We start from the raw sequence: 13,771 nt of genomic DNA, 5'->3' as shown, positions 1-13,771 counted from the left end.
CAGCCGCGGGGAGGGGTCTCGTTGAGCGGTATAAAGGCAGCCACGCACCGCAAGTGGAACCGCGGGGAGGTGGAGACGTGTCTGTGGGCGCTGGGCCCTCCGCTGACTGAGCCGAGAGGCCGGTGGGTGCCTCCTCACTTACCCTGGTGGGCAGCGCGGGGCGGCGGGGAGGCCGGGATGAAGGCCTCGGCGGCAGCGGGCCCGGCCGTGGTAGCCGAGTGTGTGGAGCGGCAGCAGCAGCGGTTGCAGGCCCTGGGGCGGCTGAAGCAGGAGCTGCAGGACCTGGAGCGGCACCTGGTCGAGGAGAATAGCCGGCAGGCCGTGGGGGGCGCCCGCGGAGGGGTCGTCCGGCCCGGCGTGGCGCACATGAGCTCGGAGGTGGTGGACTCCAACCCCTACAGGTGAACGGCGCCCCCAGTTGATGCCCCTCTGCTTCCCTGTTCCTCATCGGAATTACGTTCCCCAAAGGGCAAGGCTACGTGCTTTACTGGTCAGATGCCCTTTCTCTTTAAAAAACCGAAGCGAGTCAGCCACATGGTGCTGCTGCTGTGCCGGCAGAGGACACGAACCCAGAGTTCTCTCGCCTCTGCCTCACTAGGCCACCTCCCTCCACATGAGGCCTTAATCATGCCAGTCTTGAGGAAACCCTGCAGCTGGTGAACTTCCAGAAGGTGACGTTCACTGTAAAATCCCTTAAGCATAAACGTCAAGTTTTCTAAAAGGTTCATAAACCAGGGGCCGGGGAGAGGAGCCCAGGATTGGCTCCATTCATAAGGTGCTCGGGAACGTCTCTGACCATTCTACTTCACCAGTCCTGCCTGTCCCTTTCCTTTCCTAAGGCTTCTTAATTCAGCAGAAATAATGTCTAAAATGTTTTTTTCCTTTTTTTCAGCCGCCTGATGGCATTGAAGCGTATGGGAATTGTAAATGATTATGAGGTATGATAAACCTTCCCAAATTCTTGAAGATGATTTGAATAAATGAAAATTTCTGGTGACATATTGATGAAGTTACTAAGCAACACATACATAATTTTTCATTTTACAGAAAATCCGTACTTGTGCTGTAGCAATAGTAGGTGTTGGTGGAGTTGGTAGTGTGAGTGCTGAAATGCTGACGAGATGTGGCATTGGTAAGGTAAAAACATTTCTCTTCACTGATCATATAGAGAAATACTAACTCCTGGAGTAAATGAGGTACAGGTTAGGTTTCTCTCCTCATTACTAATGCTTTATTGATTTGTGGCATACTTATTCAGACGCTCGTTCTTCCGAGGGTTTAAGACAGTTCCCCACTCAAATGGAAGCTGATGTTATTGCTAATTAAAGAAAGAACTAAGTTATGTTCAAAAACTTTTTAGTTTGGGTGATATGGCCATTTGGACTTACATGGTTTTAGATAAAGAAACTTAGGAAAGAAGCTTTTAAATTGATAGCCTGTGAGTAAAACACTAAAACATCCAATATTCTAAACACATGCTTTATGCTAGATAGATTACAGCATGTGCCATTATTACTTTGAATTTGAACTGGAGAATGATCCAGATTTTTTTTAACCCATTCATATTTTACTTTTTAATAAAATTTATTTGGATTGTGGGTGGTAAGTTTACCTATCTTTCATTTATAAAGCTAAATGTTAGATACATGGTAATTGGATAAGCTTTCCACAATCATATACCTTTTAGTTTATCGTTTCGATAAAGCAAGAATTCTCCTACAAAGTACCAATGCTTTAAACATGTGGATTCACGTATGTCCCAAATTCTTTAAAGAAGATGGTTTTAAAATTGGCACTCTTTTATCAAGATAGAAAAGCCAAACAGCACAATAATAAAAATGTTTATTAAAATGTTTAATACCTCTCAAGAAGTTTTAAAAAGCCAGTCAAAAATTGCTTTTAGCAATTTTTAGCAATTTTAGCTTGAGTACTCTAGATGATTAAATAGGTCAGGGGTTCTTAACCAGGGATTTCAGGGGGTCTGTGGTCTTGAATTGAATAAAATCAACTTACTATATTTTTTCTGATCTCTAACTGAAATCTAGCATTTCTTTCACTTTTGAATGTATGCAATAAATTATAGTAGTCTTCATATATTATAGTCGTTGAATATCTCAAAAAATCACTTATGCTCATCCATTATTCAAAATTACGGTTGTTGTCAGACCTGACACTAGTTGTTTGTCATAAAACCATCAGTTGCTACATTCTGAGAAGGGGTCTGTGGTTTTCACCTAACTGGCAGAGGGTTCCATGGAACAAAAAAGGTTAAGAAAACCCCTGGACTAGGAATACTAAAGACCATCGATATCAGTGGTTCTTAAATTTGCATCAGAATCACAAGGCTGGTTAAGACACAGATTGCCAGACTTTACCCCAGTGGTTTTAATTCTGTAGTTTTGGGGTGGCCTAAGAATTTCCATTTCCAAGTTCCCAGGTGATCTGGGTGTTATTGATTCAGGTATTACAATTTCAGAACCACCATATTCTTGTTATTCAAAGTCAAATTCATGGAGCAGCAGGGGCACCAGCACCAACATTTAGGAACTTGAAGTGAAGACTCGAAGCCTAACCCAGACCTACTAAACCAGAGACTATATTATAAGATCCGCAAGTGATTCACATGCACATTAAAGTTTGGGGCGCTTGCCTGTATTTCTAACAAGTTCCCATGCTGATGCTATTGGTCTAAGGCCACATTTTGAGCAGTAAGGATCTAGATCAGTGGTTTTCAAATATTACTGTAATTAGAATTACCTGGGGAATTTTTAAAAAATTCTGATGTCAGACTGTAATCAGAATCTCTAGGGATGGGACTCAGCTACCTGTCTTTTTTTAAAATTCTCCAAGTGATTCCAATGTGAACTTGAGTTTGGAAGCTAAGGCTCTAACTAGATAAGTTTCAGGAAGTCTTTCTTTAATATATAAAACAGATAAGAAGCTGATTCATGAGTTTTAAGTAAGGAAGTGGAAGATGAAGACCCAGAGTCTTTTCCATCTTAATAGTATCTGGAAACCCTTGAGTGCCCTAGATTACCAGATCCAGATCAGCTGCTTTACTATAGATGCTACAAGCCTAACATGTGAATTTATTTTTACCCACAATTAGCAAATTAGCATCAGAAATTGAGTTACAATTCACACCTTCTATTCCCAAGTTAGTTTTTCCTACAACCTACTCATAAGAACCTATGAGACAAACTCAAATTTAATAGCTTTCCAGACCTAATAAGTATTTGTTAAATGAACTTAAATCATGTTTTGAAGAAATTTTCTATGATTAGAAAATTACCACAGAGGGATAAATGGTATCTTTTCTAGCAGTTAAGAGTTATCTAGATTTTGATATGGGTTGGATTAATTTTTTTCTTTATAGTTTCTGTATTTAGAAGAAGAAAATCCCATATTTGTTTTCATTATTAAATTTAAGATACTGAAAGTTGTATTACAGACTCCCATAATTGTAAATCAGGAAGGGACCTTGGAGATCATTGGGGCCAACCTCTTTTCACTGATAAGGTATGGGATCTGTGACCCTTGCAAACACCGTGTTGTGTTGATGTAACAGAGAGACAGATGCTGTTTGAAACAAGCCTAAGTATATGGCTGGAAACAATTGGTTTCTATAGTAATGTGAACAATCCTATTTGAAACGGTGTTTGCTGGCATGAGTATATGTAGTGTCATATTCACAAAAGGATTCAGGTATACTATAGTTGTAAGTTATAACATTTTTATCTTATTTAAAGGGTTCATTTATGTAATAGGTTCTTGGTTTTTAGCATAATATTAAAATTTTAGAATAAAATAGGATTTTGGCAGTTTTTAAAAATCCAAATGAATAAGATGAAAATTAATTTTCAGTGACTCATTTACTATAGGGATTCTTAACCTTTTTTGTTCCACAGACCCTTTTGCCAGTCAAGTGAAAACCACAGACCCCTTCTCAGAATGTAATGGGAGATAGTTTTATGACACTCAACATCAGATATCAGAGAAATAAAGATAATAAGAAATAAAGATAATAAGAGAAATAAAGATAAAAGATAAGTTGATTTTTTTTTTTTTTTCCCATTCAAGTTCACAGATCCCCTGAAATCTTTTCATAGACTCTTGGGCATCTGTTGACCCCTGGTTAAGATCTCCTGATTTAGAGGGGCAAGAGAGCATTCTGTTTAGGGTGCAGACACTGGATTGAGAAAGTGTGAATTTGAATCCCACTTCTACTGAATATTAGCTGAGAAGTGGTTGGGCAAGTGCCCTAGTTGCCTCACTTCTGAAATGGAGATGATAATACCTGTGTACTTACCTTGTTTGTTGTTAGAAGCATTAAGTGAATTAATATGTGGCCATCTAGTGTTTTAGTTAAACTGTTTTAAACACATCAAATGTGAAGTCCACTAGTTAATTTTTTTAGTCAGTTTTTCGATAAGATTTTCACTAGAGTACCACTATTTTTATTTTAGTTGCTGCTCTTTGACTATGACAAGGTGGAACTGGCCAATATGAATAGACTTTTCTTCCAACCTCATCAAGCAGGATTAAGTAAAGTTCAAGCAGCTGAGCATACTTTGAGGTAAATGGAATAGCTGTTAAGGACCATATGAAGTGAAATCCTTCTATATTTGGGTATGAGTTAACCTGATATGTAAAATGGACCCCAATTTTTCACTATACAAATGCAGGTTTCCATTAACAAAGAATTCGCTTCCTGTTAGAGGGGTGGATTGGTAAGCTTTTATGGACCCTGAAATTTGAATTTCATAATGCTCATGTCATGAAATGTTATTTTGCTTTTGATTTTTTTCTAAACATTAAAAAAAGTAAAAACCATTCTTAGCTTTCAGGCTGTAACAAAAACAGATGGTGGGCCAGATTTGGGCCATGGGCTTAGAGTTGTCATTTGCCAAGCCCTGCTCTAGAAGTTCCTCTGTGGTACTTGCACTGAATTGAACGAGGAACGAAAAACTTTTTGTTAGGCTGAACTTTAACTACCAGAGATGGTAATGATTTAATTTCCAGCATATAGATTGACCAAGATTGGGGTAGGAACATTTTTATAATTCTTATCAGTCTACTTGCTTTTGAACCTAGTCCTCGAAAATGCAACATGAAATAGAACAGGACTTTGGATTTTCCTTAAATAGCTTGAATTTTTCTTTATTCTATTAAATGCTCTTTAGCTTTTTTCACTTTTTTCCTTCTTGATTTCTCTTATTATTCCTACTAGTAATCTTTATCTTTGTTCCCCTTTTCTCTCATAGACACATTAATCCTGATGTTCTTTTTGAAGTGCACAACTACAATATCACCACAGTGGAAAACTTTCAGCATTTCATGGAGAGAACAAGGTGAAAATGTTTACTTATGATTTTTTGTATAACTTCCAGTTCAGTTAAATATTTATTAGAAAATATACTGAGTTGTAGATATACATCGATATATATTTTAATATATTTTAATCTTGTAATTTTTGTGCCATTTCTGTGTATTAGGAGCTCAATTAAAAGTATATATTGTCTAAAAACAACAAAAAACCAAACCCTGTAAATTGTAATGCTATAACAAAAGATCCAAAATATAAGTTCCGTGTTCCATATGTTATTTCTACATAAAATCAGCTCTACAGATACTGGCATAACATCACTGAAATAGTAAACTGTATTAAATTAATTTTTATTACATTCACATTTATAGTGACTGTATAAAATGAACAAAAGTCTATGAAAAAGCTGATAGGGAAATGCTAACTCTTGTGAAGAGACTACTCCCTTCAATTTTTGTAGAGGAATTATTACTACAGTAACATGTTTTATTCATAATAGTTATTCAGTACTTGCTATAAACTAATGCTTCTAAGATACATAAACATTTACTCAAAGACTGTGCGGCTGAACAAAGTCTAATTAGAATGCATTATGTCTTGAGATTTTCAAATAAAATTTTTCTGTGACTAGTAATGGTGGGTTAGAAGAAGGAAAACCTGTTGACCTAGTTCTTAGCTGTGTGGACACTTTTGAAGCTCGAATGACAATAAATACAGTGAGTATTCCTATTGTATAAGATATTATATTTATAGATTTATGTATTTTCTTATATAGTCAATATATATTATCCATCCTAAAAATCCTGAATTTAAACCTTTTAATAATGTATATATATTTTTTAAGGAGTATCAGGAATTGAACCCAGGACCCCATACATGGGAAGCAGGAACTTAACCACTGAGCTGTATCTGCTCCCCCTGTATATTAGTTATTTTTGGTGTGCTTTTAGGCTACTTTTGAAATTTATTTCAACAGCTATAGGACTTGTCTTGCCTTGCAGATGTTGCATATTTTGTATTATTAGCCTAATCTCTCATACTGATAGACGAAAGTATAAAATAGCAATAACTTCTGATACACAATTTTTAAAAATAGATTAATATTTTGTACTACTCTTTTTTTGGTCAGCTTTAGTTTTAACTTTTGTTAGGTATTTTAAAGTAAATTTGTAACTGTACAAATTGCCAATAAAAACTTTGGTTTCTAAAAAATAAAATTTTAGTTTCTCAAAAGTAAAACAATTCTTTTGTATTATTTTAACTTATCAAATGAAATTTTGGATTTTTTTGTTGCTGAAATTATTTTAGAAAAGTGAATTTTTACATAAATTTTTACTTAAGAAATCCAGTAATCTATGGTTCAATTTAAACATATTTATTGATTGCTTGCTTGAATACTGTCAGTTTATTCTTCAAATGAACAATGGCAATTGTTAAGAATTCCATTTATATAACTTCCCCCTTTTTTATTAAGAAAATTAATTTTTAAAATCCTTGGTAATTCATTTAGTTGACCTGAATTTTTCATGAGAAGAATTGGTGACGAACTACTTGCTCTCTTACGTTCTTCCTTTGTTTTCACCTATTTCTACTAAGGCTTGTAATGAACTTGGACAAACATGGATGGCGTCTGGGGTCAGTGAAAATGCAGTTTCAGGACATATACAGCTCATAATTCCTGGAGAATTTGCTTGTTTTGCGGTATACATTATTCATTTTGGGCTATTTTTCACTGTTAGGTACTGAATTTCTTAGGGGTATTAAAAATATAGTACACTTTACAGGAAAAAGAACACTTGGAATATGATAGAATGCTATTCAGAATATCTCATACTTCCTTCCTTTGAAACGTGTTTTCTTTTGTTCCTTTTCATGTAGTGTGCTCCACCACTTGTCGTTGCTGCAAATATTGATGAAAAGACTCTGAAACGGGAAGGTGTTTGTGCAGCCAGCCTTCCTACTACGATGGGAGTGGTGGCTGGAATCTTAGTACAAAATGTGTTAAAGTAAATGGGGGCTAATTTTTCAGAATAGTCTTATCTGCTTTTGATAGAAATATTTCCTGAAGAATTTAAAAATTTTAAATAACCAGCTAAGTATTTAATTGTTTTAAATATTTTTTTATACATGTGTGTCTATTATATATAATCATATTGTGTGTGTATATGAATATATAAGAATATTATTTCCTCCCTGCATTTGTAAGAGCTCATGTTATGTGGTATACGTTGGTATTGATATATTTATGAAGCATTTAACCAAAAGATGCGGTCACCCCTCGGGCTGAAGTGTGGTTTGCTGACCTGGTGGGGGGCGGCGGCCGCGGTAGGCCTACTCCAAACCGCTGCCCCTGTAATAGGGTGGTTGGTCGGGCCCACCGCCACCCCTGAAGGAAGCTCGGCATGGGCGCAGAGTGCCCTCGGGTCTCCCCTTCTCGGCAGCCATGCTTCCGTGGCCGCCCCTCCTCCCAGATAGTGCCACACGATGCCTTCTTTCTCCCTGCGCAGGCGCAGGGCGGAAAAATCCAGTCTGCCCTTTTCCCTCCCCCCGACAGCAGCAACAGCCAGGCATGGGCGGGGAAACTCCAGTCTGCCCTTTTCCCTCCCCCCCCCCCCCACAGCAGCAACAGCCAGGCGTGGGCGGGAAACTCCAGTCTGCCCTCTACCCCAGCAACAGCAGCCACCAATCACTAAACCCTGCCACTTACCCCAGCAACAGCAACAGCCAATCCCTAACCACCACCCCTCCCCCGCCCAGTACCGCCCACTGACCTTTCTCCGGCAACCAATCAGAACAGGGCGTGGCTTCGACCAATCAGCCTTCCCCAGCCCCTATAAAACTGTTGCCTCTCCCTCAATAAAGTGGACTTGCGTGTTTACCTTGTCTCCGCGGTAGTTCTTCTGCCGTGCTCCCTCCAGTCCTGAGAGCCCCCGACAAGGGCCTGGCCTCCCTTGTCCCCAGTTCGTCGCCTGCTTCTCCGGGCCACCCCCTCGTCGCCGGCTTTGCCGGGCGACCCCGTCAGCCAAACCGCGCAACCCCTGTGAGACCGACCCCTCGTCCCAAGCGGGACCGACCCCTCGTCCCAAGCGGGACCGACCCCTCGTCCCAAGCGGGACCGACCCCTCGTCCCAAGCGGGACCGACCCCTCGTCCCAAGCGGGACCGACCCCTCGTCCCAAGCGGGACCGACCCCTCGTCCCAAGCGGGACCGACCCCTCGTCCCAAGCGGGACCGACCCCTCGTCCCAAGCGGGACCGACCCCTCGTCCCAAGCGGGACCGACCCCTCGTCCCAAGCGGGACCGACCCCTCGTCCCAAGCGGGACCGACCCCTCGTCCCAAGCGGGACCGACCCCTCGTCCCAAGCGGGACCGACCCCTCGTCCCAAGCGGGACCGACCCCTCGTCCCAAGCGGGACCGACCCCTCGTCCCAAGCGGGACCGACCCCTCGTCCCAAGCGGGACCGACCCCTCGTCCCAAGCGGGACCGACCCCTCGTCCCAAGCGGGACCGACCCCTCGTCCCAAGCGGGACCGACCCCTCGTCCCAAGCGGGACCGACCCCTCGTCCCAAGCGGGACCCCACCTCTACCGACCGAGCAAACCGTCGCAAAAAGATTTAAATCTCTGCAGGCTTGACCAAAGGGTAGTGACATAGACATGAAAACCCTGGGCTTCTACTATCTTTATTTAATTATTACTAAAAATAATCTGAATGTGATTAAAAACTAACCAGGGTATCATTTCTGCTATCCAAAAGCCGTATCTAGCAACCACACCTATCTAAACTGTAACTAAAAAGAAAGAAAAAGGTACCATATTAGCTAAAATTAATGTCCAAGAGTTTATGAACCAACTCACAATCATTTTATTAAAGGCAGAATACCTTTAGGTTTTTTTCAGTCCATAATTTTTATTTCACTTTACAACTTTAATTAGCTTCTTATGTGCTTCTTAAGCCTCCTATATATTAAGATCAAACTGGAACATGAAACAAGGAGGCATCCTGATCTTAGTATCTGCTGCCAGAAAAGAAATGGTAGAAAGCGTATATAAGAACTTTCAAGGTAACAGTCTAGGGCTGTTGCACGTAAGAGAAAATAGCCTGTACAAGCTTCGGTAAGCCCTAACTGAAACATTTTGTAGCATGGTACAAAAGAGAGAGAGAGAGAGAGAAAATGCATGGTTACAAAGTATTCTTTTAAGGATGTATCATATTTAACCAGCCCTCTGTTGGTGGACATTTGGGCTACTTAAAGATTTTTACTATTATCAACAATGCTGCATATATCTTGCATATATCTTTATGTACTAGACTTTTGTACTGTGAACTTTTAGATGAGGAATTTGAGTAAATGCAGTTTGTTTGGTTTTTTTAGGAGGTACCAGGGATTGAACCCAGGACCTCGTACATGGGAAACAGGCACTCAACCCCCTTGAGCTACTTCGCCCCAGTACAGTATTTATCTTCACAGATATTATAGAAGTTTCCCTTCCAAAGGATGTACATTTCACTACAGTATAAGAGTATGTTTCCCCAACACTTTGATAATAGTGGCAATCTAATAGATGAAAAATGGATCTCATTGTAATTTTCATTTAATTGTGGCAAGGGCTGAGCACGTACCTTTTTCTGTAAATTTTCTGCCCATCTTCTTTGCTCAGTTTTTTGTCTTTCCTTAGTGACATACTGTAAGACCTTGTATATTAAGAATATGCACTTGAAAATGTTTGTCCTTTTATCCTTTCTTTTGTACGTGATCTTTTTTCTCTATACAGAAGCTTTTCAGAGGAGTCAGATTTGACTTCTGGGATACTGTAAACATTCTATATCTTGATCTGGTAATGCTTACTTGGATGAAGATTTGTGTAACAATTCTTTGAGCTGTACATTTAAGATTATATATTTTAGTGTGTGTACATTATATATGAAAATGTTTAAAAATTAAGGATTTGGTATCATATTTCAGGAATTTTTAAGACACACTTTTCCCACGTTTTAACCTCTGAAATCAGGATGCTTCTTAAATGTTGTTGACATGTCATTGGTTTTTTTATATTTTTTAGTGATTCATAAAATAAGAGTGTGTTCCACAGTTAGTGAAATAACCTTTTATTTCATTCATTCAGTAACTCTTTAAGCATCTCCTATGAGCCAGGCCCTGTGTGCAAGATAGAGTTTTCTGGGTATCATGCTACAAAATCATTACCTATTCCAAATCATTTTTTTAAATATTCAGATACTTTCTTCTAGAACTTTTATGGTTTTATTTATATAAATCTACTTTGCTTCATTTTTCCAGATTTCTGTTAGGTTTTGGTACTGTTAGTTTCTACCTTGGATACAATGCCATGCAGGATTTCTTTCCTACCATGTCCATGAAACCAAATCCTCAGTGTGAAGACAAAAATTGCAGGAAGCAACAGAACGAATATAAGGTATATGTCAGTCTATGAGAATATATGAAGGATCATAGTGCTCAGGACAATAACTCAAGAAATAGAAACAAGTATTTAGATTTGGAATACAAGATAAACAGATTCCTCCTCAATTTTTAAATTTTTATTTGTTTACTTCTAAAATGGAAGTAAATTTATGTACAAAATCTTTACTTGCTTTTGCTAGTATAAAAAGCCTATCTGAATTCTTGATTAATGCCTCAGAGAACTGAGAATGGATAAAAACATCTCTTGTTTGATTTCTACAGAAAAAGGTAGCAGCACTACCCAAACAGGAGGTTGTTCAAGAAGAGAAAGAGATAATACATGAAGATAATGAGTGGGGTAGGTATTCCTTTATGAATTAAAATTGTAGCATAAAACAAAATCTTCCATGGCAGTGAATATAATTATTAAAATATCTTACAAATTTTTAATGGTTATTGCTTGTTAAATTAAGATCCTTAAAATTATTATATGATCAAATTTAACTCTAGGTATTGAGCTGGTATCTGAGGTTTCAGAAGAGGAACTGAAAAACTCTTTGGGTCCAATTCCTGACTTACCTGAAGGGATTACAGTGGCCTATACAATTCCAAAAACTGTAATTTTAAAATCTGATTTATCCATAATAAATATCATATAAGAAAAAATTTGTATTTATCATCACCATGCGGTATTTGTTTCTGATATTTTACACTATATAGCATTAAGATGTGAGAAGTATTCAGTGCTAATATGGTGATATACAAAGCATATTTTAAACTGACAACATAGACATAAAATAGTTTCAATTACTCATTAACAGATCGAGTATTCTAGATTTTGATGAAAATATCAAAATCAATTTGTACATTGATAGTTTTAGCCATACCACCATTTAAAAATACTACTTCAGTACAGATCTCAAAACTATTCAAATTGCTGCCTTATTTTGAGTGGCAGGTAGGGATAATAAAGGACTTTTTCTTTCCTAAAAATTAGAAGACATATTTATTAAAGAAAATTTGCTTTATAAACTTGTTGAAAATGGTTAGGTTTACTGAGTACATACTCCTAAATCAAGAATTTTACATGCTTCTTTCCTTCATTAGTGGACAGCAAGAAGATTCTGTACCTGGGATAACAGTGGAAGATTCTAGTGAAAGCTTGGAAGACCTCATGGCCAAGATGAAGAATATATAAATAACGGACTGGCAAATATTTGATTTCCTATGTTGAAGCTTATTCCCTTGCAGTTAAAAACATTTGTTTTAAGATCAGTAAAACTTAAGGCAACATCAACTGATGTATAAATTTTCACTGAATTGTTATACTTTTTGAAAATATTTTGTTGCTTCATGCTCCCTTCCCCAACCAAATCACTTTCCCGAAACTCATGTGCCACTCTAATAAGTAAACATCAAAGGATTATTATAGGTGTTTATGAATTTTACCAAAAACTTCATCAGTTAAATGTTTTGACTGATTTGGGGGGGTGAGGTGGTTTGTGAGAGGGTGAGGCAGGATTGATCTGATGCTGTAGTCTTCCTTTTCCAAAAACCCCTTGTCTTGTGTTGCCTGAGGATCATGGATAATAAAGTAGTATGTGATCCTCAAATGCAGCTCTATTCAATAGAGCTAGCAAGTGCAATTGTCTTTCGAATTGCTCTGTACAAGAAAGTTGCCCACTGCTACTAACTTGACCTACAATGAGTTAAAATTAACCTATAATATAAAGACATCTTATCTTCTTAAAGGTTTCCTGATGAAATACAAGTTAAAATGTAGTCATTGTAATAGTTTGTAAAGCTATCATTATGGATAGACAGATAAAGGTTCTGTTATGAAATACAAATTATATTTTATACTGTCCCAAGGAAAAGAAATTATTGCATCTGTGGTATATCTGGAATCACTCTATTAATTGTGGAGCAAGAGACAGAACATTTAGGCTCTTAAGATATCCGTATCACATAGGCTACCTTCTGAATATTTTACTTCATTTAATTTAGATTTCCTAGATGTTGTCAAGAGTTAAGCCTCCACAATGACTGACGTGTATTTTTTCCCAGGAGAGGTATCTATCTTCCCTTGATCCTGACCAGAAAACTGGTTTTCTCTGGAGGGATAACGTAACAAAAGCATACAGAACCTTGGTTGAAAAAAATCCCTAATGTTTTGGGATCCTTGGTTGAAAAAAACTCCTAATGTTTTGGAAACCAATAAATAACCATTACCAGCAGGCTGTTTCTATTCTGAATCTTTTGTTTTGGTGAGTTTTAGTTTTGAAGATTTGAATGTCTAAATTATATATCTAGGGGGAGAAATGTTAAAAAAAAAAAAAGGACACCCCATGTGTAAAATAAAGTTCTAAAAACTAATCAGAATGCCCCAAATATCAAATGTTTTTAATATACACATGAGGTTATCAGATCATATTGTTGTGATTCTTGTGTTTACCATTAAGAAAATAAGGGCATAGTTTGTCTTACCCTTGAAATTTATCTTTTACCATTTCTTTATAATTCAGCTGTCATCACCTGTGAAATACTTTTTCTAGTTTTAGAGATTTTTTTTTTAATTACAGAAGTTATAAGCTTACAGAAAAATCATGGAAGTAATTTCCTTATACCTGCCCCCATTTTGCATTAGTGTGGCACTATTGTATTACAGATGAGACACTATTGTAATTGTGACATTAACCAGAGCCCACAGTCTACACTAGGTTCTCTGAGCAGTACAAGCCTATGTTTTTTTTTAACATTAATATGTAATTTTTATACTGGTAACAGACACCACCCAAAATTTCCCCTTTTAACCACATTCAGAATATATAATATTATATTTATGCTTTGCTACTGTCACCACCATCAATTACTAAAACTTTTCTATCACCCCAAACAGAAACTGTCAATTAAGCTTTAATTCCCCACCCCCTAACCCTACACATCAGCCCCTGGTATTCAGGTTTCTGATACCATGTATTTGCTTAGTGTAATTATTTCACACCTGTAAGATCATAAAATATT

The 13,771-nt window shown here is 37.8% G+C and overlaps 1 protein-coding gene across 1 annotated transcript; it reads left to right on the top strand.

Moving 5' to 3' along the window:
• The first annotated feature begins 303 nt into the window (after positions 1–303).
• Positions 304–12,683, top strand: LOC131276375 (ubiquitin-like modifier-activating enzyme 5). The gene is made up of 12 exons (XM_058289565.2): positions 304–401; positions 893–938; positions 1,048–1,137; positions 4,467–4,576; positions 5,265–5,351; positions 5,958–6,042; positions 6,923–7,027; positions 7,205–7,332; positions 10,625–10,760; positions 11,030–11,105; positions 11,258–11,364; positions 11,862–12,683. Exons 1-12 carry the CDS (start codon positions 367–369, stop codon positions 11,943–11,945), a joined length of 1,089 nt encoding a protein of 362 aa, XP_058145548.2. The 5' UTR covers positions 304–366; the 3' UTR covers positions 11,946–12,683.
• Positions 12,684–13,771: the final 1,088 nt, after the last annotated feature.

The sequence above is a fragment of the Dasypus novemcinctus genome, chromosome 28 (genome assembly GCF_030445035.2).
Source record: "Dasypus novemcinctus isolate mDasNov1 chromosome 28, mDasNov1.1.hap2, whole genome shotgun sequence".
Classification (NCBI taxonomy): Eukaryota; Metazoa; Chordata; class Mammalia; order Cingulata; family Dasypodidae; genus Dasypus; species Dasypus novemcinctus.
The sequence above is the reverse complement of the archived record's forward strand: the minus strand, read 5'-3'. Positions and strand labels throughout refer to the sequence as shown.

Excerpts from the sequence above, each read along its gene's own strand:
- LOC131276375 (XM_058289565.2), top strand. The coding sequence starts at position 367 with ATGAGCTCGGAGGTGGTGGACTCCAACCCCTACAG. Across the intron at positions 6,043-6,922 it reads CTCGAATGACAATAAATACA|GCTTGTAATGAACTTGGACA; the intron begins GTGAGTATTCCT and ends ATTTCTACTAAG. Across the intron at positions 7,028-7,204 it reads GAGAATTTGCTTGTTTTGCG|TGTGCTCCACCACTTGTCGT; the intron begins GTATACATTATT and ends CTTTTCATGTAG.